Source organism: Dipodomys merriami, unplaced genomic scaffold (genome assembly GCF_024711535.1).
Source record: "Dipodomys merriami isolate MVZ:Mamm:240054 unplaced genomic scaffold, mDipMer1.0.p SCAF_71, whole genome shotgun sequence".
NCBI lineage: Eukaryota > Metazoa > Chordata > Mammalia > Rodentia > Heteromyidae > Dipodomys > Dipodomys merriami.
The window spans coordinates 2,486,634-2,514,469 of record NW_027206302.1 but is presented as its reverse complement, the minus strand read 5'-3'; the positions used below and the strand labels follow the sequence as shown (position 1 = coordinate 2,514,469).

At 45.9% G+C, this 27,836-nt stretch overlaps 1 protein-coding gene across 1 annotated transcript in view; it reads left to right on the top strand.

The window, feature by feature from the left end:
- Nucleotides 1-27,836, top strand: part of Csmd2 (CUB and Sushi multiple domains 2) — a 535,187-nt gene that overhangs the window by 418,938 nt on the left and 88,413 nt on the right. The window contains exons 28-33 of the mRNA XM_070008973.1: nt 3,865-4,003; nt 7,403-7,590; nt 17,617-17,811; nt 18,636-18,752; nt 19,641-19,754; nt 27,031-27,126. Coding sequence (XP_069865074.1) covers nt 3,865-4,003; nt 7,403-7,590; nt 17,617-17,811; nt 18,636-18,752; nt 19,641-19,754; nt 27,031-27,126 — 849 coding nt within the window. The remainder of the gene's footprint in view (nt 1-3,864; nt 4,004-7,402; nt 7,591-17,616; nt 17,812-18,635; nt 18,753-19,640; nt 19,755-27,030; nt 27,127-27,836) is intronic.

Genomic DNA, 27,836 nt, shown 5'->3' with positions numbered 1-27,836 from the left:
GGAAGAGGAAAAAGAGCTAGAAGCAAACATCACAGGTGCTTCCCTTCCATGCTCAGGTGAAGAGATGGATGCTTCTATCTCTCGAGTTAATGATGGGTGTTGGAAGAGAAGACAATGAGCAGCCACAAGGCCTGTCCATGTGCCTGCCAGCCCCACACTTCCCCACCAGGAAGTGATGTTCACTTCGATCACCTCATTTAGCTTTTTCCCCCGTAGCGCTGAATTTAGCATCACTCCCTCGTCTATATGGCGGAAACTGAAATAGATAAATTTGGATATTTTGCCCCAAATGGCAGAGCTAGGATTCAGCAGAGCCAAGATTCACACCCACACCAGCCTGAATGCAAAGCGCCTGGCTTTCCCACCTCCTGTGCCGAACCCCCTTGCTGCAGGTGGGCTCAAGAACTTCCAGAGACCTCCCCCAGCTGTGCACACCCGAGATGGCTCTTTGCCTCTTTCCATGCAAACTGCGAGGGCGGTGCCATCCAGATGTTGAAGATGGGCCTTGGCCTGTCATGACTCCTAAGTCCTCGCACTGAAAGCAAGACACAGAGTCCCGTCCTTTGGTGGGAATTGGCTGACCTGGGTGTATGAGGCAGAGCATAGCCCAGGGTCCAGGACACTTCCTCACTGTGAGGGTAAATACATTCCCTTATGGCATTTTGAATGACAACACACCTAGCCCTAATCCCAAGAAATACTGATTTTTCTCCTTTTCTTCCTTCCCCCATTTGATTCTGATTTCAATGAGGTGTGGGGCAGGCTGCTCACTTCCCTTCCCTGAGCCAGAATTCCAGGTGATGGAGGGAATTCCAGTAAAGCCTTTTCCAGGTTCACTAACTACATCAGGCTAGGGGTCTTGCGCCTTATCTTACAGAAAAGCAGGTGGTGAGGCGAGCCCATCCAGGAGTAGGAGGGCTGCATGGCGCTAGTTGAGAGGTGTAAATGTGTAGCAAGCAGGGTGGCAAGGTTAATTCAGCTTTCACCACTCGCTCTACATACGTCTTAGGGAAGTGTTCCTCGGGCAACAGAATAAATGTCTTTGCCTCCTCTCACAAACAGACTAGAAATCTCAGTGACAAGTCCCTAATGTCCAGCTTGCTGGCAGTCTGCCACAGCAGGGGCTAGTTGGCCTTGATGGCCTTCATTATAGGAGGGAAGTAAAGAAAGAAAGCAAACCTTTATTGAGCATCATCCCCTAGTATGTGCTAAGCTAGGAATGATCATAGTGAAATCACTGTGTGAACTCAAGAGCTCAAGCTCTGGGTTCCACTCCAGATTCCTCACAACCAGACAGCTGTGTGGCCTTATGTATATTACTTCACCTCCCTGGGCCTTCATTTCCTTACCTGTAAAACAGAGTACCAATCTCATAGGGTTGTTTTTGAGTATTAAACAAGGTATTATTTCATAAAACACTCAGAAACATGACTGTTTCCTGATACACACTGTATGTTAGAAGCTGTTGTTATCATTGTTCTTTTATTCCAGTGATGCGAAAGTACAGGCTCCAAGATGGAAGAGAGCTTGCCCAAAGTCACACAGTTGTGTGTGTGTGTGTGTGTGTGTGTGTGTGTGTGTGTGTGTGTGTGTGTGTGTGTGTGTGTGTGTGTGTGTGTGTGTGTGTGTGTGTGTGTGTGTGTGTGTGTGTGTGTGTAAGAATTTGAACCCAGGACTGTGTGGCTTCCAAATCCATGTTCTTTTCACAACTCTTGCCCCTCTGTAGTCCCTGCCCATTTCTTGGACATCTGGACTGATTGGCAGCTGGTGTTCATCCCATCTGAGCAGAAAGGTTTAAGAAGCCCACTCATATCCCTCATCAGTCTCTGAATGTCAGGAAATCCTGTTAGCAATGCAGCCCAGAAGCCCCCTTTCAGGATCTCAGTCATAGCCATCCCGGGGAGAGGAAGCCCAGACAGGGTCCGAAGAGGAAGCAGATGCCTGAGTATCTCACACCAGGGACCATGTAGTACAGCACTATGTCAGGGCATGGGCCAGCAGAAGAGTAGTGGACAATTTGAAAAGCAAAGGTTCATCCCAGCTGTAGCAATCTTGAGGGGAAAACCCCTGGACTGACTAGCAAAGAGAGGTGGAGACTGTAACCCATGCCCAGAATGGAGGCTTCATGGAGCTCCCTGGAGAAGATTCCAGGCACCTCTGATGGGACACAGGTTCCCAGCTCTCCCTGGCCACATCAGACTTATTTCTAGGAGCCATTCTCTGGGAATGGACCTCACAGTGTAGCTTTGTGGTCCTGACCATCCAGGCATCTGTCTGTCCTATGCTCTAATGAGGACTCAGTGGTGTCAAGGAGCCCTGGCCCTGCCTGACCCTCACTCTGGGACACTGCTGGGTCCTCATTCAGGAATGCTTAGAGGTGACTCTGCACTCTCCAGAGCTGGAAGGAGACCGGCTTTAGAGCCAGATAATGTGGGCTTGATTCTCAGAGTAGAAGGCCAAGTTATTTCACTTCAGTGGTCCTCAGTTTCCCCCTTTATAATCCAGGAGAATAATCCACAGCTCACTGGTTTGTCGATGAGATGACAGATCTAAACGGTAACGCGTTACACCTGACATGTGACAGGCACTTGCTTAACTGTTTCTGTACTCACTGTGGGCCCTTCAGGGCTAAGCTTCAGCATGCTGGGTTTGTGTGGCCTACCCTGACCTTTTTAGAGACCTTGTTGTGGCTGACCCAACCCTTTAAGCCTGTATTGAGCAAAAGCCACAGTATGTAGCCATCAAGCTCAGCGTGGCAATAAGCAAGTGATTGCCCTTTACTTTGGGGCATAGACACACACACTTTGACTCTCACCTCACTACCACCCTGTCCAGCTCGCTGGCCCTCTGTTGGGCCCACAGTTTTCTAACTCCACTGCCAACCTCAGTGGTGCGCTGTGATTTCCAGATGGAGCCCTGTGTGAAGTCTTGGCCATCTTTTCCTGCTCACAACCCTACACACTTCCCAGCACCCTGTCTGTTCAACCTCCCACCACATTACAGCAGCAGCACCTCCAGCTAGTTAGGGTCTGAGGAGGCTCCAGCAGCCCCCAGACATAAGTAGCTTTCTGAGTCACCAGTCACCTTGCCCTTACCCACTGGCTGGAGAAGCCTGTCCTCCCCAGGAGAGGGCCACCACCAAGGACTCATTGGGGATTGTCACATCTCCATCCTGCTGAGGTGTGAACTCAGCTTTGGATTGAGTCTTTGAAAGTAGGAGGGGATCTGAGCTCCAGGCAGATGCCAAGAGCACTGGCAGTAGAGAAGGCCAGACACACTAGGCAGGCAAGCAGTCTGTTCTCTGCATCTGGCTACATCCATAAGTGGGACTTTCGGTAAATGCCCATAAGTCTCACCTAGAACCTGGACATAAGGCAGCAGTGGGAAATCTATGTCTGAAAGATTTGGTGGTGCCATGCTCTAGGCCAAATGTTGTAACAAGTCTCTCCAGTAATCCTACATCCACCCCACAGAGAGAATACAATCTCTTTTCACCATAAAGAAAAAGACATAGAGTGCTTAGGTAATATCCCTAAGGTCACACAACCTAGAAGTGACAGAGCTAGCTAGCTAGGTTTTTTTGGTGGGTTTTTTTTTTTTGGGGGGGGGAGCAGGTGCAGTTTAAAATAACTTACTGGGGTAAAATGCATATCACATAAAGTTGCTAATTTTAAAGTAAAAACAGTTCAGTGGCATTTGGTAAATTCTCAAATATATCACCACCCTACTTCCAGAACATTTCCATCACCCCCAAGTAATGCTGTATCTTCCCTCCCTCCCTTAGGCCTGTCAGTTTCAGCCCCTTTCTAGTACCTATGAAATGTAAGAGGGACCACCTTACCCTCCCCCTTCCTCTCTCCTCAGCTCCTTGTGGGGGAGACCTGACAGGACCATCCGGAGTCATCTTGTCACCAAATTACCCAGAGCCCTACCCACCAGGGAAGGAATGTGACTGGAAAGTGACTGTGTCTGCAGACTACGTCATCGCCCTGGTATTTAACATGTATGTACCTTTCCCTGGGTGGGAGATGGAGGGGTCAGAGCAGCCAAGGGGTGGAGGACTTGGGTGCCCAGGTGAGTATATACAGGTCTGGGGGAAGAGTTCTCAGTTCCCTGGGAGATGAACAACTTGAAAAGGAGATAGACAGACAGATGGAAAGCAGCCCTCCCTGCCCATCTCCTCCTTGCCAACCACCAGTGTTTTTGAACACATCATCTTCTGTAATTCTTGTAATAATTTATAAAGTAGCTGTTATCATTCGTTTGTTATCTTGGAAGGTACTGAGACTGAGAAAGGAGGCCATTGCTGGAACCCCTTGTCCTCCCCTCCTGCACTCCCCAGTGTCCTGTCCTCCATCTTCCTCCCTGAACCGTGACCTGGCTCAGGTCCCCCACATCCTCTTCCCTTTGCTGCTGCTCTCTTTCTTTCATCATACCCAGCAAGGCTTCAGAAGACCAGCCCAGCCTCTCTTATTCCTCTCCCTCAGCCATAGAATCAGGCTTCTACCTTCGTGGGTCTACTGGAAACCTCTCTGATTAAAAGACACTGGTAAACTTCCGGTGTTAAACATTTCCCTGTCTTGACCATGCCCATTGTTTTTATGCTGGGTTTTTTCTCTCCCCCACCCCTGTGGCTTTTGAGAAGTTCTCCCCAGTTTCTCTGTTCTTTTCTGTGACTTCCTGTCCATCTTTCCTTACCCATCTTCCCTTGCCAGGCTTTGCTCTGATCCCCTCTTCTCATCTTCCCCCCCCCCCACTTCCAGGACATTACATAACTCACAGCATGCATGATACTGTATGCCTATGGCCTGAAAGTGGAAGGTACCCTTCTGTCACACCTGAGCCGCAGGTCTGGTGGTGCAGGCACCACAGATGGGGCGTGTAGAGAGCCAAGCCTGGCCTGCTGTTCCGCCCACCCCGCCGCCACCCCCGCCCCACTCCCCCCAAGCTCCATTCTGAACCCAAGGAGTGGCACTGTTTTCCCTCCTCATTACTTCCTGCTGCCCTCAGCTTCCTGTGCATCTCCCTCTTCTTCCCTCTTCCCAGCTTCTGGCTTTGAGCCCCTACTATTTGCCTTTTCTCCCACAATAACTGCCCTAAGCTCCATGCCAGTCCCTCTGTCCTATTTTGCCTTCCATACCATTCTCATATGTAGCTAGCTTTCAGAGGGACCCTGTCTCTCAAAAATGCTGAAATAACCACTCCCATGTTCCATTCAAATATCCTCTAACAATAGCATCCAGCAATTTAGAAAAATACATATATTCAACAGATTAACTATTAATATGAGCAACAACATGGATACATTTTCAAAATATTTTACGGTAGCATGCAAGAAGCCAGATATTAAAAAAAAAAGTACACAGAACTTCTGTGAAGTTTTAACATTAGCATAACTACTCCATGGTAAAGACAACTGATCAATAGCAGCTTCTGGAAGTAGGTAACATGGGCCAGGAAGGGGAACAGGGAATTTTCTGAGTGGTAAGATGTTCTAGGTCTTGGTTTTACATTCCAGTTTAAAAGCAAAGAAACAAATCTCTACTTTTAAAAAATATTTGGCTACTCTGACTTGTCTATAAATAAGTCTGAACTTTAGAGTTGATTCCCAACGATCTGATCTTTGCCCTCTTCTCCGGGTAGCCCTCCCCGTCTTATGCCATGAGCTCTGGCTAGATGGGAACTCCTGGCATTTTCCAGGGTCCCATGGACTCTGCTGTGCCCTATGACCTTTCTGCGGTTTCTACCTTCCAGTGCCTTCCTTTTCCCTCCTTGTTCCACTACCAAGGGACTTCTCGTCTCTCAGGATGAGTTCAAGCTAGTCCTCCACGAAAACTTGAAATTCACACTCCCCAAGGCACAGTGTTCCTGCTCTGTGTCACAGAAACCTTCTGTTCTCCTCTGTGGTCTGCCCATCACTTCCTATGGCACCATCATCTTCTGGAAGGCAGGGCTGGTATCTGACATGTGCCCCACTATGGTGTTGGGCCCATAGTGCCTAGCATCTTTCATGGGAGTCAGATAGAACCAGATGACTAAGGAAATAGGAACTTTATCTCCAGAACACTTCCCTGGAAACTTTGGAAAGAGCAGGTGGGGAGAGGCTGAAGTTCAGCAAGAAGACCAGCTCTCCCAGCAGTGTAGGGTGACTCTGCAGCCAATACACATGAGATGAGACAGTGCTGGGGGGCAGGGGAGGGGGAAGGTGCACATCTGTCTCCCAAACCCCCACACTATCTCCCCGCTGTCCTTATCCCTTTGTCCTAGACATGCAATACCCCCTCTCTCCACCATATGCTTTAGATAAGGAGTAGAAGGACCATTTTATTCTCATTTCAGCCAAATAGAGTATCAGAGCATTCAGCCCATGGCTGGACCTGAATGAATTTGCATCAGAAACCTGTTTTCTGCCAATTCGTTTACTTTTCTATTATTTTCATCAGTGCACACTTGATTGGTATCAATTGCCTTTGTTGGATATATGCTTAAGAGCAGAATTGCCGCCTCAGAGAGCAGGCTCATGTCCAGAGTGAGCAGATGCAGTAAGAAGGGTTCCAAAGTGGGCGAGCCAGTTTACATGCCCACCAGCGGGGCACGAGGGCCCCAGGGGCTCCACCTTCTTGCCAGTGCTTGGCCTTTTCCATCATGTTCACTCTAGTGAATTTATCCAGTGGGATAAATTATATTCATGAACTCTAATATTCAATTTGCTAAACTAAGATTGTTTTTAGGATGGAGTTCACACACACACACACACACACACACACACACACACACACACACACACACACACACACACACACACACACACACACACACACACACACACACACACACAAGGTCAGGCTAGCTGAGAAAGAGGCAGAGAGGAAGTCAGAGAGAATTGGTGTGCAGAGTGAGGTAGTGGCAGATCCTAGAAGAACCAGGCAGCTGGCTTGGAATGGAGGGGTGAAGTTGGGGTCCTTTGTGGGTCCTGGCCATTTCCTACCTGGGGATGGATGGATTCCCAGGCAGCTCACTCCTCTTAGAAAAGGAGATGCAAATGACCATGAGATGAAACACTGAAGGCAGGAAAGCCACTTGGGCTCTGGACCTGACTTGGATGGGCCCTTGGTGCCTGGAGTTAGCAGCTTATTTTACCTTCTATGTAAGAAAGACATGAGGTTTTCAGCCCCAGATGTTGGGACAGCAATTCTGAAACCTGCTTTCTCTACCCCAAATCCATTTTTATAACTTCTTTGCCTGACTGAAGGGAAGATAAAACCACCTAATTCTTTAGGGGTTGGGTACCAATGGGACAGTGGGATTCTCCCGGAGAGGCCCCATCCTTGGAATGAGCCTAAGACCCCAGCACAAGCCTTTGACCTCTGTTGGGTATGGGTGGGGTGTTTTTGTTCCCCAGCTTTAACTTGGAGCCTGGCTATGACTTCCTCCATATCTACGATGGACGAGACTCTCTCAGCCCGCTCATAGGAAGCTTTTATGGCTCCCAGCTCCCAGCCCGCATTGAAAGCAGCAGCAACAGCCTCTTCCTTGCATTCCGCAGTGATGCGTCTGTGAGCAACGCTGGCTTCGTCATTGACTACACAGGTAAGGTCCAACGGCCATAGATTCCCATGGACAGGGCAAGCCAAACCCGGCAGCAGGGAGAAGCTGGGACCAGCCCAGAGGAAGCCTGCACCAACCCTGGCACTGCTTCCCATCCAGGACCTGGCTTCCTACAGCTCTCAGATGGCTTTTTCTTTCACACTTATATGCCCCAGGACCAAGGTAGACAGGGGATAGAATTCTTTTTTGTACCCACCTCTTCTTCCATCATTGCTCCTCTTTTTTTTTTTTAATATTGGTCTTGGGGCTTGAACTCAGGACCTTGTACTCTTAGCTTTCTTGCTCATGGCTGGTGTTCTACCACTTGAGTCACACCTCAGCCTGACATTTTGCTGATTAATTGGAGATGGAGTCTTGCAAGTCTTTTCTGTCAGGGCTGGTTTTGAATTACAAGCCATCAGGTCTCAGCCTCTTGAGTCGCTAAGATTACAGCCATTGGTGCCCAGCTTCAACCATTTCTTAAAGATGCTAAATAGTTTAGATTTTCTTATCACAGTGACTCAATTCTGCCAGTGAAGTGCTAAAGCAGCCACAGATAACAAGTAAATGAATGAGCATGGCCAGATGCCAGTAAAAACTCACAGAAACAAATGAGTTGTGATCCCTGCCTTGGCCAAGTGCAGATTGTCAGCTTCACTGCATTGGAAGTTCATGTCTGCTCCTTGGCAGTTGTGTGACCTTGGGCAGGTTACTCAACCTCCAAAGCCTCCAGTTCTTCATCTGCAAAATGATACTCGAAGTCCTGCCTCATAGAAATATGGCAAAGATCAATGAGCCTACGCACTGGTGTCCTTGGTATGCTGCCTGGCATATAGCAAGCTTTCGGTGATATTCAGACATTATTAATAATAGTGAGAGTTCCAGGCTCCCCAGCACTCTACCTTCTTCTACTCTATTATTCTCTCTCTGACCTTTTCTTCTTCCTTCATTATCACAGACCCCATTATCCAAATCTGTGCTCCCTTTCTTGCTTGATTTGTGAGCTTGGCAAGTCATTATCTCCCAGACCATCAACGACAAAATGGGGGCAATAAAAATTATGGCACAGAAGGTTAAGATTCAGATATTTTTTACATACTTACTTTATAGATGTGTGCATATATATGTATGTATGTATATATATATATATATATGTATGAGAGAGATTAGTATAATACACAGCATGTACTAAATAGATAGGTTAGAGATGATAGATTCTTGTTATTGGGGCTATAATGTAAGTTCAAAGGCCCCTTCAGCCTGAGTATACATATGAGCTCACATTACCAATTAAAATTGGCTCATGCTTCCCACTTGCATAATGGAGGGCTTCAGCCACCTTTTAAAATGTCCCTTAATTAAAGATTCCTGGCAACCCCTGGGAATATCTGCTGTGAGTTCACAAATAATGCTAATCATGATAATAGCTTAGTTGGTGTTTACCAGCTGCCAGTGCTGTCCTACACATCTCCTATCTATCCACTCATTGAGCCCCTTAGAGCTGTCTTGTTTGTCGAGGACGGTTTTAGAAGATATTTGCTATACAGAATACAAGCTGAATTGGGTGCCATTAGCTCATGCCTATAATCCTAGCTATTTAGGAGGCTGAGATCTGAGGATCACGGTTCAGAGCCAACCTGGGCAGAAAAGTGTGTGAGACTCTTATCTCCAGTTAACCACCAGAAAACCAGAAGTGAAGCTGTGGCTCAAAGTGGTAGAGCAAAAACAGCTCAGAGACAATGTTAGGCCCAGAGTTCAAGCCCCATGACGAACGCCCCCCCCCAAAAAAAAAATACAGAATGTTTTATTTGTAGTCTTCTTGCCTGTAGTCTTCATGGTACTGGTCTGAGGAATGGATATTTTGCTATTCTCTCTTCCTCCAGCATCTGCCAAGCAGACAGCTTACCCAACCTGTTCTCCATATACCAATATATCAGGATACACAAAGTCAGACATTCTGAGATCCCTTCTGGAGGTAGATCAAGCCTGGGACCTCCATTGCTTCTCCCACCACCAACTCCACTCTGCATCCTCACAATCACTTTCTGTATTCCTTTCTGTTCTCTTTATTCCTAATCTCATTCATTCCCTTAGTTTCTCTGACCCCAATCCTCCCATTGCATAAATCTTGACAAGCTTCTGCTCTTGTTAGCCCCACGCCCAAATGGCCAAGGAAGTGAGAAGACATTGCACAAGTGTGGCACTTAAAACCACTACAGCTGATTATCCTTGAACCCCAGCCAAATCCCAGCAACCATTGAGCTGCCTGACATGTCCCAGCTGGGTTCTTCTCCTTGGTAGACTCCAATATTTCACCATCAGTCTGACTTTATCTCACTTCCTTGGAGACACTAAGCTACTGGGCAGAAACCCCCTCAGCTTTCTTCCCAGTCACTTGTTCAGGGCCACCTGACTGTGAACCTCCCAGGTCTTCTCAGCTGAAATGCACGGGCTGAGGACCGTACCTCCAAGCCCTCTTTCCCTCTTTCCCACCTTCAGTGATCCAAGCTGTTATCTAGAGGTTTCATCAAAACCCAATCCAGGGAATAAGATCTTCCCAGCTGCTCTCTGTACCAGCCAAGTCTCTACAAGAAGACCAGTGACTTACGAGCAGGAAGGAGTAGGACAGCCTTCCTCATTAGGTCTGTGATGCAGGTACCAAGATAAATGGGTGGGTTTTAGTGGCAGAGCTGCCTTGCCTGCCTGTCTTCCCAGACCCCAGACCCACTCATATTAGGCACCCTCAGCTGTCTCCCTGGGCCTCTGGTCTGGTAGCTCATGTGGTAGCATCCAGGGACCTCTGCCTTCTCTCATGGATTCTCCTTACCCCTGGATTCCTGGAATGGGTCTACACTGCTCTCAAATCCCAGAGCCCTGAAGATCTTCTATCATGTTCAATATATTATATAGTGTCTCTGTCATTGTTAACAATTAGGCCTGAGACAAACTACCTGACTTCTCTGTGCACCAGCCTTGTTATCTCAGTGCGGGGACAGCGATGCTAAAGGAAGTTAGTATGAGGGTCAGTCAGTAGGCCCAGCACCAAATGAGAATGCCCAGTTCCAGGGGGTCCCAGGAACATATACACTTCCATCTTAAAGCTATTCTCCTGTCTAATGGGTATTTCATTTTCTGGGTCCTTGTTTGGAAAGGAAAAGGGCATAGGCCCCTCTTTCTGGGGCTAACCCCAGGAAACACAGTACACTGTCTTTGTTGCTTACTGAAGATGTAGAACATGAACATGTTTTGTACATGTATATGTATAAATGGGAATATTTGTCATATGAATATTTGTGAGGTGGTGTGTGTGTGTGTGTGTGTGTGTGTGTGTGTGTGTGTGTGTGTGTGTGTGTGTGTGTGTGTGTGTGTGTGTGTGTGTGTGTGTGTCCCTGACTAAGAATTCAGACACTATACCATCTGCCAGTCTACAGAACCCCGTGAAGATTCAGCACAGAGAAGATTGTCACACTAAGCAGGTCTGGGTCCTTAGGAAGGGATGAAGCAACTCCCTTCCACCCGGGAGCACCTATGTCTTCTAGGGAGATTCAGGGCCTGCTAATACAGATGATCTGGTGCTCCTGTAGGATGCAGCTTTGGGGCTACATCCTTTGAGAGATAAGAGGTACTCACAGAGCCCCCACATGGCAACATGTTGCCCAAGTCAGCTGGGCTGAGCACCATGGAAACCACTCTGACTCAAGGTAGTGAGATCAGGAGTCCTTCCCAAATCCTGCCAACTTCTAAGCAGGAAGTAGGAGCATTTTGCTCTAATCCAGGGGAATATTTTAGTTTCAGTCAAATCAATTCACTCAGATAGACCTAAGAGAGAAAAAGTTAAAAAGGAAGAAGGATAATTTGTTCTAAAACTACAAGAAGCCAAGAGTAGGAGCACATGCCTTTAATCTCAACTACTTGTATGTGGAGATAGGATTGTAGTCTGAGGCTGAAGCTGTAGTCTGAGAACTAAAAGCAAACAGACCCAGGACATAGATCAAGTGGTAGAGTGCTTGCCTAGTGAATGTGAGATCCTGAGTTCAATCCACAGTACTGAAAAAAAAGAAAGAAAGAAATAGAAACCCTTTGAACATAGCCTTCGATAGAAAGGGGGTGTCATTGCTTCATGCCCATAGCATGAAGCAGAAACTCTCAGGACCCATGTCAGGGTGGAGAGCTGGCCTTGGAGATCATTGACCCCAGAGAGGGACTCATCTCCTCCCTGCTCCTTTCTGAGTATTTTCTATGTCCCCTCCCTGCAGGTCAGCCTGCCATGTTTCTTCACCCTCCTAGAGCAGCCATGTCTGCCTCAATCTCAGCTTTTCCAGGGAACCCTCAGAGGGAGCAAGCCTAATTCAATGTCCACTGAGCAGCAGCATATAGGAGGGCCAGGGGGAGCCACCTGGGCCTTGCTCTTTGCTTGTCATCAGTGTGTGGTCAATGAGCACCTACAATGTGCCAGACAGTGGTACAGCAGCTGAGAAGGAAGTAAGGAACCAAAGCCCTTGCCTCCGTGGATTTTGCCTCCTGGTAACAATCAGGCTGCCAGACACTTGCACAGAGACATGGTGAAGACCCAGCAAATTGTGAGGCAAAGTGCAAGGGTCTAGGGGGGATAAAGTAGGTGACTCTGTGCAGTTGCTTCTGGAAGTTAGCGGTGGTGTCTGAGTTCTAGAGAATTCTGAATGTAATTGTATCATGATGGGTATCCATCACCATTGTTCTAAGATGTTTATCGAGATCCTCAGTCCTGAGGGACTGTACTCAGTGGGAAAGGAACCAAGTCAGGACAGGGACATGACCACTACAAATGAGTCCCAGGGAAGCTTATTGTCTTTCTCCTGGCCAGTGATAGCAGCAGGAGGAGGTGGGGATCTTTACTGTCCCCCTCCAGCAGGTGTGGTAGCCCCAGCAGGGCAGACTAGGATGTGCGTGCATGTGTGAGGAGCATTTATTCATTCCACCAGTGCCTATGGAGCTCCTGCTTCATGCCACACCCTGTGTGCAAGATGGTAGTGATCCCTCCCCAGCATACCTCACACTGACAGCAGCACAGACAAACCATAAAAGTTAGAAAAGAGAACAGCATTCTACTCTGAGGAAGAGTAGTTGGTAGTTGGTAAAGGCCTTGCTAGGGGCCGTTTAAACAGACCTTGAAGGTTGAGTAAAAGCCTTTTGTGCAGAAGTGGGGTGGAAAACTGGAGACATGTGTGAGAGGAACTGAAATAACTTAGGAAAGATCAAGGTGAATCAACTTTTACCAGAGCACACTAAAAAGTGTCTGTCTGTTGGCCAGGCCCCAGTGGCTCACACCTATTATCCTAGCTACTCAGGAAGCTGAGATCTGAGGATCACGGTTTGAAGCCAGCCTTGGTAGTAGGAAAGTCCATGAGACTTATCTCCAATTAACCACCCAAAAACCAGAAGGAGAGCTGTGGCTCAAAGTGGTAGAGCACTAGCCTTGAGAAAGAAAAGAAAAGAAAAAAGAAAAGAAAAAAACAGCTCAGGGACACTGCCCAGATCCTGAGTTCAAGCCCCCATGACCGAAAAAAAAAATATATTTTTCTTTCAAATCTTTGCACATAATGCTGCAGGTGCTATCACCAAATCTACCAACACTCCCCCACCCGATCTCACCCCTCCACTGCCATGAGTCGCCCTTCACAAATTCACATGGAAATAAATATCTTCTCTTTTACCTAATTTTTAAGTAGCACGTCTTTGGGGTAAAGGTGCTGCCATCCCCAAGAAGTATCTTAGTGGCTGGAGAGAAATAGAAAGTAACATAAAGTCTATGCCAGGTCTGGCAGACATCCTGTTGAGATGCAGGAAGTGGATGCTAGGCTCCATGTGGGCTCTGTCCCTACTGCATAGCTGTGCCGTTCTAATGCTAAAGCAGCCACAGACAAGGTGAAAACAAGTAGATATTTCTGTGTTCTTAGTAAAACTTTATTTACAGGAGCAAGCAGCCCATGACCAGTGGACTGAATTCTGCCAAACCCTGTTTTCTATGAAGGAGATCACACTACATATACTAGTCTATAGTCTGGTTGTGTGTGTAAGATGAGTGTGAGTGTATGTTGAGGGGAGAAGGGGAGGGTGTGTATGGGGTTGAGTGTGTGTGCACACCCATCAGTGTATGTCACACACACACACACACACACACACACACACACACACACACACACACACACACACACACACACACACACACACACACACACACACACACACACACACACACACACACACACACACACACACACACACACACACCAGGCCTTGGGCCTCTTCCTACAGCAGTGTTCAATTACTTGCTATCTTTTTTAAAGGCTGATTGTATCCATGGCTGGCTCTAATCCAACCTTTCTAACCAGTTCCTTTAGTGGTTGAATGGGCTGTTGTTTTCAGTTACAAGATGTGGAAGTGGACCAGAGAAAAGATGATTTTCTTAATAATTCTCTTAAAATTCTCTTAACTGTGGAGGGCTTAGATTTTATTTATCATTATCATCATGATTTAGTCATTTGGCTTTATCAATCTCAGCTGAGCTCTGGTTTAGCTGACTGAACACTTGGTTTTGGTCTTAATTCCATTTTTGCACGTGTGTGCACACATGCATGTGTGTGCAGGTGAATGTGGGGGGGTTGCGCAAATGCAGGGGCTTGAACTCAGGGCCTTGCACTCTTTCTCAACTTTCTTGCTCACAACTGGCATTCTGCCACTTGAGCTTTTTTTTGGCGATAGAGTCTCATGGACTTTTCTACTCAGGGTGGCTTTGAACATCATACCTTTGGGTATCTACCTCCTGAGCAGCTAGGATTACAGATGGGAGCCACCAGCACTCAGCTTCATTCCACCTCTTAATAGCTAAGTGGTTTAGAAGACTCCTTTAGCTTCTCTGGTCACTGTATTTCTTAGGTATAACCTGAAGCTGAGCATCTGGTCCTGCCTGCTGCAGAGGGTGTTGTGAAGTAACAGATTATAAAGTGCCTTGAAAATGACAAGGCAATGTTCCAATGTAAGGCACTGCTGTCCACACCACCATTACTGCGAGGGCGCTATGCTTGGGATGATACACCTGCCCCTCTGAAATGTGAGGGAATATACAATAGAGTTGGTAGCTGGGAATCATTGAGGTGGCCGGTGGTTTTCCAAGCCCCAAAATGTTCAGCCAAACAACTCAGCAGCTGCTTTTTATACCCATGTTGTATGCCAAATACAGCTGGCCCTGGTAGCAAGTTCTGTGCAAGCTGCTGGGGTGACAAGAGGACTGGATGATTGACACCATACTGTAGGAGTTTGGAACCCACTGGAGAGAAATGTACTTGCCCAGCTTACCAAGACAACACGAGAGCTACTGTTGTCAGAGAGAAAAACAGATTTCTGCTGGAGAGAAGACACCATTGAGACGGTGGCGTTGGAAAGTATAGGATTTTGAAGATGGCATATAAAGTTCTAGGGCAGTCATTCCCTACCGGGGGCCAACACCAGTGTAGCAACATACCCCAAAGCATAGACATGTAAACGAGGCGGAAATTTTTTTTTCTCCTAGTAAAAGAAATCCAAAGGATCAGATAAGGGCCTGATGACATAGCTCTACTTAGGCCTTGTCTGTGTGTATGTGTGTGTGTGTGTGTTCATGCTCATGCTAGACCATGGAGCCCTATTGTCAAGGTTACTTCAGAATCCAAGATGGCAACTGGGGCTCCAGCCATCACACTTGAGTTCTAGATTGCAGAAAAGATAAAGGAAGGGAAGAAAGAAGGGCCAATGAGCCTTCTTTCAGCTGAGTCATCTTATGTAGCCATTCTAGAAGTTTCATATAAACCCAGTAAAGATATTTATAGAGGGTCGACCACATGTCAGACTTCAGAATACAGCAGAGAACAGAACAAAACTACCCTTCTAGAACCTACATGGTCGTAGCAAGAGATAGAAAAAGGTAAACATATAGCAATGAGAATATTAACTGCATTGAAGAGACATAGGCAAGAAGCAGGAGATAAATGCAGGAGAAAGGAATAGTAAGGGATGTTAAATAGCCACTCAGGAACAGATGACAGAGACAGAGACACTGAGCTGAGTTCTGATGGAGGTGAGAGAAGGGTCCATTCACATGGAGGGGGCTCTGTGCACAGAAGCTGATCTGTGTGAGGCCACATCACCAAAGGCATGGTGGCAGGTGGTCACAGGGGATGATGGGTGCAGTACCAGCAGCACCTTGCAGGCCTGAAAGGACTTTTTCTTCTCTGAAGGACTTGAAAGTTTGCTAGATTGTTTTCAGCAGACCTGATCTGACTTTTTTATGTCTCAGACCTGACTGGTTGCCCAGGAGGCTACAAAATGCAAACCTCGCAGGTACCTCAAAGCTCTGGCTCCAATGAAGCCTCCGCTTATTTCATAGGATGAAGTGGGGAAAGGGTATTAGGTGCCATGGGTAATTCTTATTAGCTGTCTGAGTTTGGCTCTCAGTTACTTAGTTGCTCCCAACTTAAAGATTTGGTCTAGTAGGAGTTGATTTTTGAAAAAAAAAAAAAAAAAAAGGACAGAGGAAAAAAGCAGTGGTGACAATTTGTGGTGTTTACTATTGTCACAGGAATAAGCATTTGTTTTCTGGCCAGAGACACACTTTTGGAGAGAGGACGCATCTGATGCAGGGGTCAGGGCTATGCTCAAAGAAGCCATGGTGAGTGTTCGTTGAGTGGCAGTTCCCTCAGTCCACTAGCCTTCCATGACTCATCACGGGGACACCTAGAGAGCAGGGTGAGCAGAAAAGCTCAGATGCAAGAGTAGCTGGATATGATGGGATTGTAGACTCGGTGTCCCAACCCCACCAAGCAGGCCGATTGGCAGCTAAGTGACAGCGTCAAGCAGCAGCTGCTACCTGTACTAGTGTACAAGGTTTCCAGGTGACAGTGACTGCCCTCAGCAAAATTCCTCCAGAGTTACTCATCTCAGAACTCTGATCCTTCCTATTGCTGCTCTGTCTTCATTAGCTTGGCCTTCTGTAAGGGCTGCCAGCCACTTTGTGAGCCTGAATTCTCTAATCTCTGTGGCCACTTGCCACACACATACACACAGCATAGCCACTAGGATGCCAACCAAAGCCTGATACTGATGGCATGTCCCTAGTGCATGTGACTTCAGCCAGTGTCCTGCCACAGACTAGGCCTGTTGGTGGCCTCTTAATTATCAGTGATCCTGGAACAGGAGGACTGAGAAAAGCAATGGAAGGTGGAAGCTGGCTTCCAGAGCTGCCCAGATTTCCCAGATGATGGGGAAGGAGGCTGTAGGATATCCTTCAGACACATGACTGGTACTCCTAGTCCTTGAACAATGTCATGCAGGGTGGTGGCCAACACAGAAGAGATGGGCCAAGAGTGGGAGATGGTTAGGAACATCCAAAGTCTTCCTGATTGGAAAGACACATGAAGACTAGTGGCCCCATGGAAAAGTGCTGTGGCTCTGACCCACTCCAAGCACTCGATGCCCATTGGGAAAGCCCCGGAAACTGTACTGGAGCCCCCACTGTGGGAATGGGAATGGGTTTTATCATCTTCACTCTGGATTGGAGCCCAGTACCCAGACTTGTACACAAAAAGGATGTGACTGGACCTGCAGAGCAGATGCTAGCTCTACCTGCAGCCTCCAAAAGCAGAAAGCACCCACTTTCCAGCTGGAGGCCATGCTAAGGGAGGGGCAGTGATGGACAGAGGAATGGGCTCTGCCAGGCACTGGACTTTCCAGCCTGTGATAGGGGCTTTAATGGTGGTTTCCTGCAGACCAAACAACCCTGCTCCCCCTAGGGGAACCAAGGCCAGCACTCTCTCTTCCTCTGCCTGTCATGGCAAAAAGGTGGAAGACTTCCTTCTACACATCCCCCTAACCTTAAATTTCCAGCCCAGTTTACAGAAGTGTCTGGACCAGAGGGAACAGGACCAGCAACCCTGCGTCTCCATGGACTTCCCATAGAAATAAGCTGCTAACGAGCTTTTCCTCTGTGGTTATGTAGTTACTTATCTATCTTTCCAGAAAACCCACGGGAGTCATGTTTTGACCCGGGTTCCATCAAGAACGGCACACGAGTGGGGTCCGACCTGAAGCTGGGCTCTTCTATCACCTACTACTGCCACGCAGGCTACGAGGTTGAGGGTACCTCCACCCTGAGCTGCGTCCTGGGGCCGGATGGGAAGCCCGTGTGGAACAACCCACGTCCGCTCTGCACAGGTGGGGAAGTGCCTGGTGATGGAGCAATGCCGGGGCAGGTGGGGCTGCTGGCCAGAGGGAGGGGAAGTGGGATGTTGTTTTCAAAGGTGACGCAGGCCCAGCAATCAGGGCCTGGCCAGTGTGGGCTTGCTGTGATGGGAGCCACCACTCACCGTCATGTGTCACCTCTGCCGGTCGCATAGGGTTCCCACTCCCACTCAGGTCCATGCTTGCGTCCTCAATGGAAGCCTGCAGACACGCCTCCCCAGGAGCGCACAGCAGGAGGGGGTCAGGGGTGGGCCTGGGGCTGGGCCTGCGGCTGTGGCATCCCTGAGACGTCAGCTCTGTAAAGGAAGTGCAGGGACTGGACTGACTCCAGTGGGCCTGGACAAGAGGAGAGGGAAGGAGTGTCAGAATCTCAGAAGCATGGGGACCCCCGCCCCTCCCCTCTGCCAAATTTAAAAATAGGGTGGCCCCAGCAAGTGAGCAAGAGGCTGGGCCTTGTGGCTCCCAACACTGGAGGAAAATGACACCACCTTCCCAGGTGTCTATCAGCCAAGGGACAGCAGACAATTTCTAGGCCCACAGGAAAACAGAAAAGCCTTTTTGTCCCTGGAGACCCATGCCAGTGTTAAGGCATAAGGCAAAGGCCAACAGGTGCCCAGGAGAGCCCTGTCCGGGCCAGGGTGGATGGATATTCTTGGACAGGGCCCAGCAGTAACCTGACTCCTTTCTCTACATGCAAAACTTCCCAGCTCAGGCAGCCCCACCAGGACCAGAGGCTCAAGTGATGAGCAGATGTTAGCCGATGCAAGGTCACCTGACTCTTCTGGCTTCTCTTTCAGCCCCCTGTGGAGGCCAGTATGTGGGTTCTGACGGTGTGGTCTTGTCTCCCAACTACCCCCAGAACTACACCAGTGGACAGTCCTGCTTGTACTTTGTCACTGTGCCCAAGGACTATGGTATGGTGTTTTTGTCTCTTCCTCCTCATTCCAAAATTCCAACTCTTTGGGCTCTTCTGCCATTGTGAGAAAGGGCAGAGCAGCCTCCCCAAGTAGGATGGCTGAGTGCTGGTACTACCACACAGGCTGCAGGAGGCATTTTTGACACAAGAGGGAAGAGGGCATATGTGGGCTGGGGGCTAGCAAGGGTGAGATCCAGGCATGCTGGGAACCCAGGAGCTGGTGGCCTGGGAGGGAATAAGTGGTTGGAAAGGAGAGGATGAGATGGAGCTGAGCCTGAAAATGTGGGAGAAGGGAGAGAGGGGAATGCATCACTCCAGTATCTCCTCTGAGAACCCAGCCTCGCCCAGCAGCGACGGGGAACAGGCTACTTCCCTGTAAACATAGAGAAACCTCCAGATCCCAAGAGATCCAGGCATAAGAAAACAGAATTTTATCACCTTCTTGGCAGTGGGGTTGTTCAAGAGTCCTGCCAGCCCTAGAAGCTGGTGACCAGGTGACAAGCCTGGCTTCTTTTCTTTCATGAGCTCCTAACAATTGTTTCAAAACATGATTGGTGTTGACAGTGGTGAATGGCCACAGTGTGCCCTGATCATTTGGCAAAGCCGGCTGCCTATGCCCAAATATAAGATGGGATGAACTCAGGGCAGGGCCTGATGCTTGAGTCACGTAGCCAACATTTAGCTGCCACCCACCAGGGCCATGAGCTCTGCTTGGTCCTGGGGCCTACTGAGACCTGAGGTATATTCCTACCTCTCTGAACTCCCAGCATCACCCTCCCCCACAGCCCCCAAACCCACAACTGCCTCTGGTTGCCCCATCCCAACAGATCCACATCCCTGTCCCCATCTTCCACCCTGATACCACCACATTGTGTCTCCTCCACAGTGGTGTTTGGTCAGTTTGCCTTCTTCCACACGGCCCTCAACGACGTGGTGGAAGTGCACGATGGCCACAGCCAGCACGCTCGGCTCCTCAGCTCACTCTCCGGCTCCCACACAGGTACCAGGGCTGGGTCAATGGGGGCATGAGGTAGGGTGGGCATCCCATGTTGGACTCTAGGGACAGACCCCACTTAGCTGCAGGTGCACCTGCACTGTTTTGTTTGTGATATGCTAAGATGTCTCTACAACACAATGCCATGTATGAAAGGGGACCCTCCCTGCTCCATGCACACACACACACACTGGCTGTAGCATGCTCCTTTGGTTTATATGCAGACCCAACCTATTTGTTGGGGGGCAGTGTGTGCTGGTTGGTCCTGGAGCTTGATCTCAGGGCTTGGGTGCTTTCCCTGAGCTTTTTCACTCAACACTATTATTCTATCACTTGAGCCACAGCTCCACTTCTAACTTTTTGTAGGTTAATTGGCGATAAGAATCTCATAGTCTTTGCTGCTCAGGCTAGCTTCCAACTTCGATCCTCAGATCTCAGCCCTCTGAGGAGCTAGGATTTTAAGTGTCAGCCACTAGCACCCAGCTTTTTTTCTGATTATAAGCATGTTACATTTTCATTTTCTCTGTAGAAAATTTAAGGGCAAGAAACAATCATTGTAATGGAGAATTTAAATTAAAAACCACCCAGTAAGGACTACTAATAAAGTATAGTATATCTCCTTCCGATCATTATATCTACTTAGGTTTAATATTTTCTGTGTTTTATTGAATACAACAAGACACATATTTTTATGGAAGTATTCACTATGAACTTTTCTCTGCCACTGTATTTTTCTTGTATAATAGGATGTTTAAATACTACTTAGTAGTCACTCATACATTTATTTCATATTGATGTAATGAATTTCCTATTGTTGAACATTTAGATGGTTTCTACATTTTGTACTGTTATGAATAGTAATTTGTTATATAATATATATGCATATCTCTAACTGCAACCTCAGAATCTAGAAGCAGAATGGCCAAGTTAGATTTGTGAGATTGTTAAAGCTTTTTATACAGATTGTTAAATATCCCTTGAGACAGATTCTTGCTTACCAAGAGCTAGTAAGTGGGCAAGTTATCTTCTCTCTCTCTCTCTCTCTCTCTCTCTCTCTCTCTCTCTCTCTCTCTCTCTCTCTCTCTCTCTCTTTCTCTCTCTCTCTTTCTCTTTCTCTCTCTCTCTCTCTCTCACACACACACACACAAATATATATATATATATATATATATATATATATATATATATATATATACAGCAGCCAGTTGCTGGTGGCTCACACCTGTAATCCTAGCTACTCAGGATTTAAAGATCACACATGCAAGCAGGAGACTAGTATCTCCAATTTACTACCAAAAACCTGGAAGTAGAGGTGTGGCTCAAGTTGTAGAGCACCAGCCTGGAGTGAAAAAACTAAGAGACAGAGCCCAGGCCCTAAATTCAAGCCAAATTTTTTTTTAAATCATCAATTTGAAAAGTGAAAATTGTTATCTCATTTTCTAATTTGCCCTGTTTATGGCCAGTTAGGTGATAACCTTTTGATAATGTGTTTCATGACCCATGCATTTTTTTGCAAACTTGTGTCTATTTCTCTCAACTAGAGACCCATGTTACTATAAGCAATAGTAATAAAAAGCTTTCCATCTAGATTATAGACTATAAAATGCCTTCTCCTCTAGTTTGTGATTGCCATTTAATTTTCTTCAGGGTTTGCTTTAATGTCAGAAAAATTAAATTTCCCATGGTATCAAAAATCTGTCTCTTTATAGTTTTCTCCTTTGCTTTATGCTGATCAAATAAATATTCCTCTATTTTCTCTTGCTTCTTTTTAGTTTCAGTGTTTTACAATAATACCTTTTGAATCTATTTTTATTTGTTCCCGAGACTAACCAATCACAGTGCATCAGTTGTCCCAGTAGATGCTGCATAGTGACAGATTCACATATGCTAAATTTTGAGGACAGTCCAGGACTTTTTCTAGACCTCTTAATCTATTTTCTCCAAGTGTGTATTTATTCTTGTATAAGTTTTAGTTATTATAACACTATAATCATATTTAATGTTATACTAATTTTTGTGCTCCTGGTCTGTCAGTTCCTATAGTCATTCTTGATTTTGATTTTTTGGCTATTTACTGCTTTACTTTTATATCCATATGAAATCTAGAGCCATTTTTGTCATTTTTAGAAATACATTGAAATTTCGATGGGAATTTCTTAAAACTTACAGACTCAACTGGAGATAACTCATATGCATATATTAACACTTCTTTCTACCCAGGAATGTGGTGTGTCTCTCCATTTATGTAGCTCTTGAGAAGGAGCTATCATTTCATTTAAACAGCATTCACTTTTATTGATTTCATTTCTTCTTATTTCATGCAGACTTTTCTAGTCATTTTTGTTGTTACTTTATTATAAATGAGTATTGTAACAACCAAACAAAAGTATACACAGGCACACATGCATACACATGCACATATCCACATACGCTAACATGCACGCACACTCTCATTTTATTTTCTAGATATTCTTTGTTAGTAAATTCCAAGACTGACATTTTTGGTGTACTCATTTGCAAAGGCAGTGAACCCTTGCCAATAGCAGTAACTTGGCCTGTAGGCAAGAAGCAATGCTATTTGCAAATAAATTTCCTTCATTATTTTATTCCCTTCTCTTCAGTGGTTTCCCTTTTGCATCTTTACATGGCTACTGGTCTGTTGAGGTACATTATTTTAATTGGAATGTTGATATGTGGTCTTTTAGTAAGAAATTCATTCCAGAATTTAAGTTAGAACATGTAATTTCTATAACACACTATGATGATATTGTATTGCTTTAGAGGTTGCACCTCCTGCTTTCCTAATGTGTAATGTTGTGTGCATAGCTCTCCATTTTTCTCAGCTGTACCAAAGGTTTTGAGGGGGTGTTGTTTGTATTTTCTAATTAAATACTGAATTTATTTCCTCATTTCTCTCCTCCTTTGTGTCTTCAAATGACTTTGATCTTTTTGCTTTAACTTCATAAACTGAGAGCTTTGTTAGTCATTTTCCCAGTGTAATAAGAGTATATTGGTAGCAATGTATGAAATTTAAACTTCATGCCATAATAGGCTTCAGTATGTGCTGTTTTTGAAGTGTTCCATGCTATTCTTTTCACCTGAGGTGATTAATAATGTCACTCCCCACACACAAGAACTCCAATTTTGTCCTTATTGCATTAATTTTATGTTCATTTTATGTTCATTCACCACATGGTTAGAGACTGTTGCCTATAACATTTCTTCTTTGGTCTTCTCATTTACACCTCAAAATGCACCAAGGACATTGTTTGTTTTTTTTTAATTCTGTGAGTACTTGAGCAAACTGTATGCATTCTGTAGTAGAGGCCAGTTAGTAAAACAGACATGCTCAGGCTTTGCAGTCCCGCTGATTGGACTCATCTCTATTCGCTCACTTGCTGGATTCCTGGGTGACTGTGAACACAGTTCTTAACCTGTCTGAACTCCAATTCCCTCATCTGGAAACTCAGAGAATAAGAGTTTTCCCTTCTAGAGTTATTGATAGGAGCAAATGAACTTTCAAATAGCTATTAGAAACTCTTACTCAGTTTGTTATTCAAATCCCCATCTATTAGGAATTCTTCCTAAATAATATTTCTGTACCACCATCCACACATATACTCCAGCAAGGGTATAAATCAGGCTAAAATGGTTTTCAAAACTGGTGGATGGATAGATTAATAGATAGATAGGTAGATAGGTAGATACATACATACACACACGCATACACACACACACAGAAAGAGAGAGAGAGAGAGAGAGAGAGAGAGAGAGAGAGAGAGAGAGAGAGAGAGAAGTGCAAGTACAGGTACATGATCTATATGTTAAAAAATAGGTACATATGGGTATACCCATATATAGATAGGGTTTTATAAGACCAATAGAAACAAAAAGGAGAAGAAAGGGAAGAAAGTAGGGAGGAAAAAAGACACAACCTAAGACATCAGTGTCAACATATTCTGAGTATCTTACCACTCACTTGAAGAAGACAGATGTGAAGCCACACCTAAAGCCATAGTGAACCATGTCCTTGTCCCCCATTCAAGTACTAACCAAGCCAGATCCTGCTTAGCTTCCAAGATCAGATGAGATGAGGTTCATTCACAATAGTGTGGCTATAGATGAGCCATGTGCGTGTCTCTAAGATGTGTTGGGGTTAAGGAAAACACTTGGGAACCCTCTTGAGCCTTTTCATTTACTTTCCTATCTGATATATCAGTGGTTAAGAATGTTGTGTTATATCAGTGATTAACAATTGTGTTATTTTGTTGTCCTAGTTATTGCTAACCATTTCCATATCTGTGTTTACCTAATCTGTCTTTCCTCACTTTCTCCTAGTCTTTTTCTTTTGAGAGTTTTCTTTTTGAGTTTGACCAGTGAGCTATTTGGGCTGGTAGATGTCAGCTTGCTTTGCTCTTTCTGGAGGTTAGCATTGCTGTGTTGCTTCTATCTCCTCACCTTTCCTTTCCTGTCTGCCCATCTCACTAGTTCCCAAATTTTTGTTTGTCTTTTTAGGGTTTTGGTATAATGGCCTTCAGAATTATCTTTAAGTCATGAACTTCTTCCCCAAAGAATAGCTTTGACATCTTCATTTTGCTGTTTAACTCATTAGCAATACTAGGGGTGTAACCATCTTTTCTGGTTGAATTTATTGCTGCTACTTCTTCATTTCCTACTTTATTTTTTTGATTAGGTATTGTAACTGCAGTACCTTTTGTCACCTTGCTCTTGACATATCACATAAATGACACCTCTATTGCAAATCAAACTATGGGTCACATACTTTGTCTTTTCAAAATTTCAATAACTGTTTCACTTTATTCCAATCTTTAATATGACAAACCCATTGGAGGCCATCCTGATTCCTTGCACATATAAGTAGCCTGTGCTTTTCTGTCCCAATGAATTTCAGATTTTCTTTATTTTTGAAATAGCCAACTAGGATGTGCCTTGGTGGTAAGAGCAGGGTCTCATGTCACTCAGCATCTCTCTTGGCAAGCTGCTTCACACTGAACCTAAAGTCTTAGCAAAGGAATCTCTCTACTTAGAGTTTTTGATTTTCCTTTGGTCTCTGGAATTCCTGACATGTGCCTTTTAGGTTGCTCTCATTGCTTCCATGTGGCATGTCATTTCTTTTGCTGTTTTGATTTCTTTTTTGTGTGTGTGAAAATACTGTATAGAGGGGTTACAATTACATGGGCAAGATAATGAGTACATTTCTTATCAAGCATTGTAGCATCCTCCTTTGTTTACCCTTCCCATCCCTTCCCATCTGTTTTGATTTCTTTATCCACTTTCTGGGCATTCTAGAAGAATTCCCCAAATTTCTACTAAATTGCTTTAGAGTCCACAAGCAGCAATTCATATTTCTCATCCTTATAGAGCATTTTTAATCTCAGATCCTTCCTTTATGATGCTAGATTTAACCTGGTGACAATCATGATTAAAACCTTCAAGCCAGGGGTCCATGGCTCATACCTGAAATCCTAGATACACAGGAGGTTGAAACCTGAGGGTTGAGATTCAAAGTGGGTGTGTGACTCAAGTGGTTTAGTACCAGCCTTAAGCAAACAAGCTAAGAAACAGTGCCCAGGCCCTGAGTTCAATCCCCAGTTTCAAGGAAGGAAGGAAGGGAGAGAGGAAGAGAAGGAGAGAGAGAGAAAGAGAGGGAGAGAGAGAGAAAGAGAGGGAGAGAGAGAGAGAGAGAGAGAGAGAGAGAGAGAGAGAGAAACAGAAACAGAGAGAGAGGGAGGGAGAGAGAAAGAAAGAAAGAAAGAAAGAAAGAGAAAGAAGGGAAGGAAGGAAATGAAGAGAAAGAAAGAAAAAGGAAGAAAGGAAGGAAGGAATGAAGGAAAGAAAGAAAAGGAAGAAAATGAGGAAGGAAGGTAAACCTATGCAGATTTTCACCTGATTTTTGTTGTCGTTCACATAAAAATATTTTCTTTGGCTTCTCAGGGTACTCTCTCCCCTTAGAACTTTGAGATCATTCTTATGTCCAGTGAATTTGTTCTGTGTTTTTTTTCCTGGAGAGCGAGGCCTGCATGGGCTCTGTGAGTAGTGCTGAAGTGATCTCCACCTGTCAGCCCAAATGATGGGATGTCGGGAAAGTGACACTTCACTGTACTCAGCTCCATAGAGAGGAGGGGCTAGGAGAGTATTGGTAATGAAGGGGACTTTGCCTTCCTGAAATTCTTTGTGCTTTAATATCCAGAAGTTAGCTAGGGTAGTATCTCACAACCCAGACCAGCCACCTGGACCACATGTAAATCTAAGTGTGCTCTCAACTTCCTATGGTACCAATATGTGGGCATTCCTAGAAATATCAGTACACCTACCAGTGGCTCCTTGGTAGGTCTAAACTCCAGCCCCCCAGCTCCCATGGGGATGCAGCCTCTCTCTCTTCAGCCCTACTTTTATTCTGAGGGTGAAATCTGCATCCACTCTCAGAGGCCACTCCTGGCCACCATATTCTCCCTGGGCTTCCACAGGCAGGGGACGAAGAGCAGGATGGGCTTCATGGCTATGGGTGCAGTTGGCGCTGTCTTCCCCTCATTCATCCATACTATCCCTAGCAGACCTCCTCCTGTGCCTTCTGTTGCAAAGCTCCCTGCCTCTTCCAGCTGCCCATGCCCATCCAGGCTTCTCTCCAGTTGGTGTGTTCTTGCTTAGGTGAGAATACCGCTCATGTGGCTGAGACAATCCAACCTAATTACCAGCATGCCCTTTTACTCTCAAAGGGGTCCTCCTGTAAGCAATAAATTATAATACATTCTGCTTACTGTCATTTTCCCAGGAAGCCTGGGAAGGGCCAGTTTCTCTTGCCAGTGATCACATCACCCTCCTTCCCCAAGGCTGAGGTAGTCTATTAACTTATTTTTACTCTAATATTAGTTTTCTGGCATAAGTAGACCACCAGTCAGTGTGGTGATGGCCCTTCTCTCCATCCCTGGGGGTCTACACATCTTGAGCAGCTCCTTTCTTTCCAGAAAGTCATGTAATCTTCCTGAACCTTCCAGTCTTGTTCTGTAAAATGTGGGTGCTGAACCCTGCCACACCACCCTCACAGTGACTACAGGCCCAGGGAAGACCTCGGCTACAAAGCCCTTTGTAGAATTGAAACTACAAGGTGCTGTGAAAATGTGATGGTTTGATTCAAGTCCTGACGTATAGAAGGAAGGAATTACTACATGGGCATTGGCTGCCTGTCCTTCCCAGCCAGGATTTTATCTTCTGGGCCTGATTTCTGTTCTCACTGTCCCCTCTTTACCCCTTACCTTGGCAGGAGAGTCACTGCCCCTGGCCACCTCCAATCAAGTTCTCATTAAGTTCAGTGCCAAAGGCCAAGCACCAGCCCGAGGCTTCCATTTTGTCTACCAAGGTATGTAGGACATGGGTACTGGAGGCTCAAAGGCCAGCTCAGTTCTTCAGTGACTCCATGACTCAGGAAACAAGGGGTCAAAGTCATAAGTCTTTTTCTCAAGGTATTTGGGAGTGATTGTTAGTGCATGAGAAAACACCCTGATATTCAATTGAATTTTATACATTTGCTTACTCAACAGACATTTCTTAAACCAAATTCTGTGTTGAATGAGGAAGGAATCCAATATGGGAAGCAAATTCCTCCTCTCTTCCTCCTTATCCCACCCTGACCATCCATCATCTGGTACAGTCCATATGACAACTAGGGACGCCCATCCACTCTTAAATGGACTGTTTTTCTCACGGAGTTTAGTTTTGTCTGTAAAGCAAAATAAAGATGGCATATATATAGCACAGGCTCTTCTGGCAGATAGACATCAGCTGCTTCCTGTCTTGGGGCCCCAAATTGTTCATATATGAAATAAAAGTACCATTCATGCATCATTGGTAGGATTAAAAGAAGAGTTCACAGAGTAGTTAGTATCAAGTAGATAATAATCAATCTTTATCCCCACCCTTTATTGACCCAGAAGAGCAAAGTCTTGGAACATCATGGTATCTACCTGCAGGCTCCAACTTCCCCTTATCCAAGAGAATTGGGCCCAGGTTCCAAGCATTGCGTACCTAACTACATATAAGAAAATGGATGGGTCTCACCCTGCAGAGCAT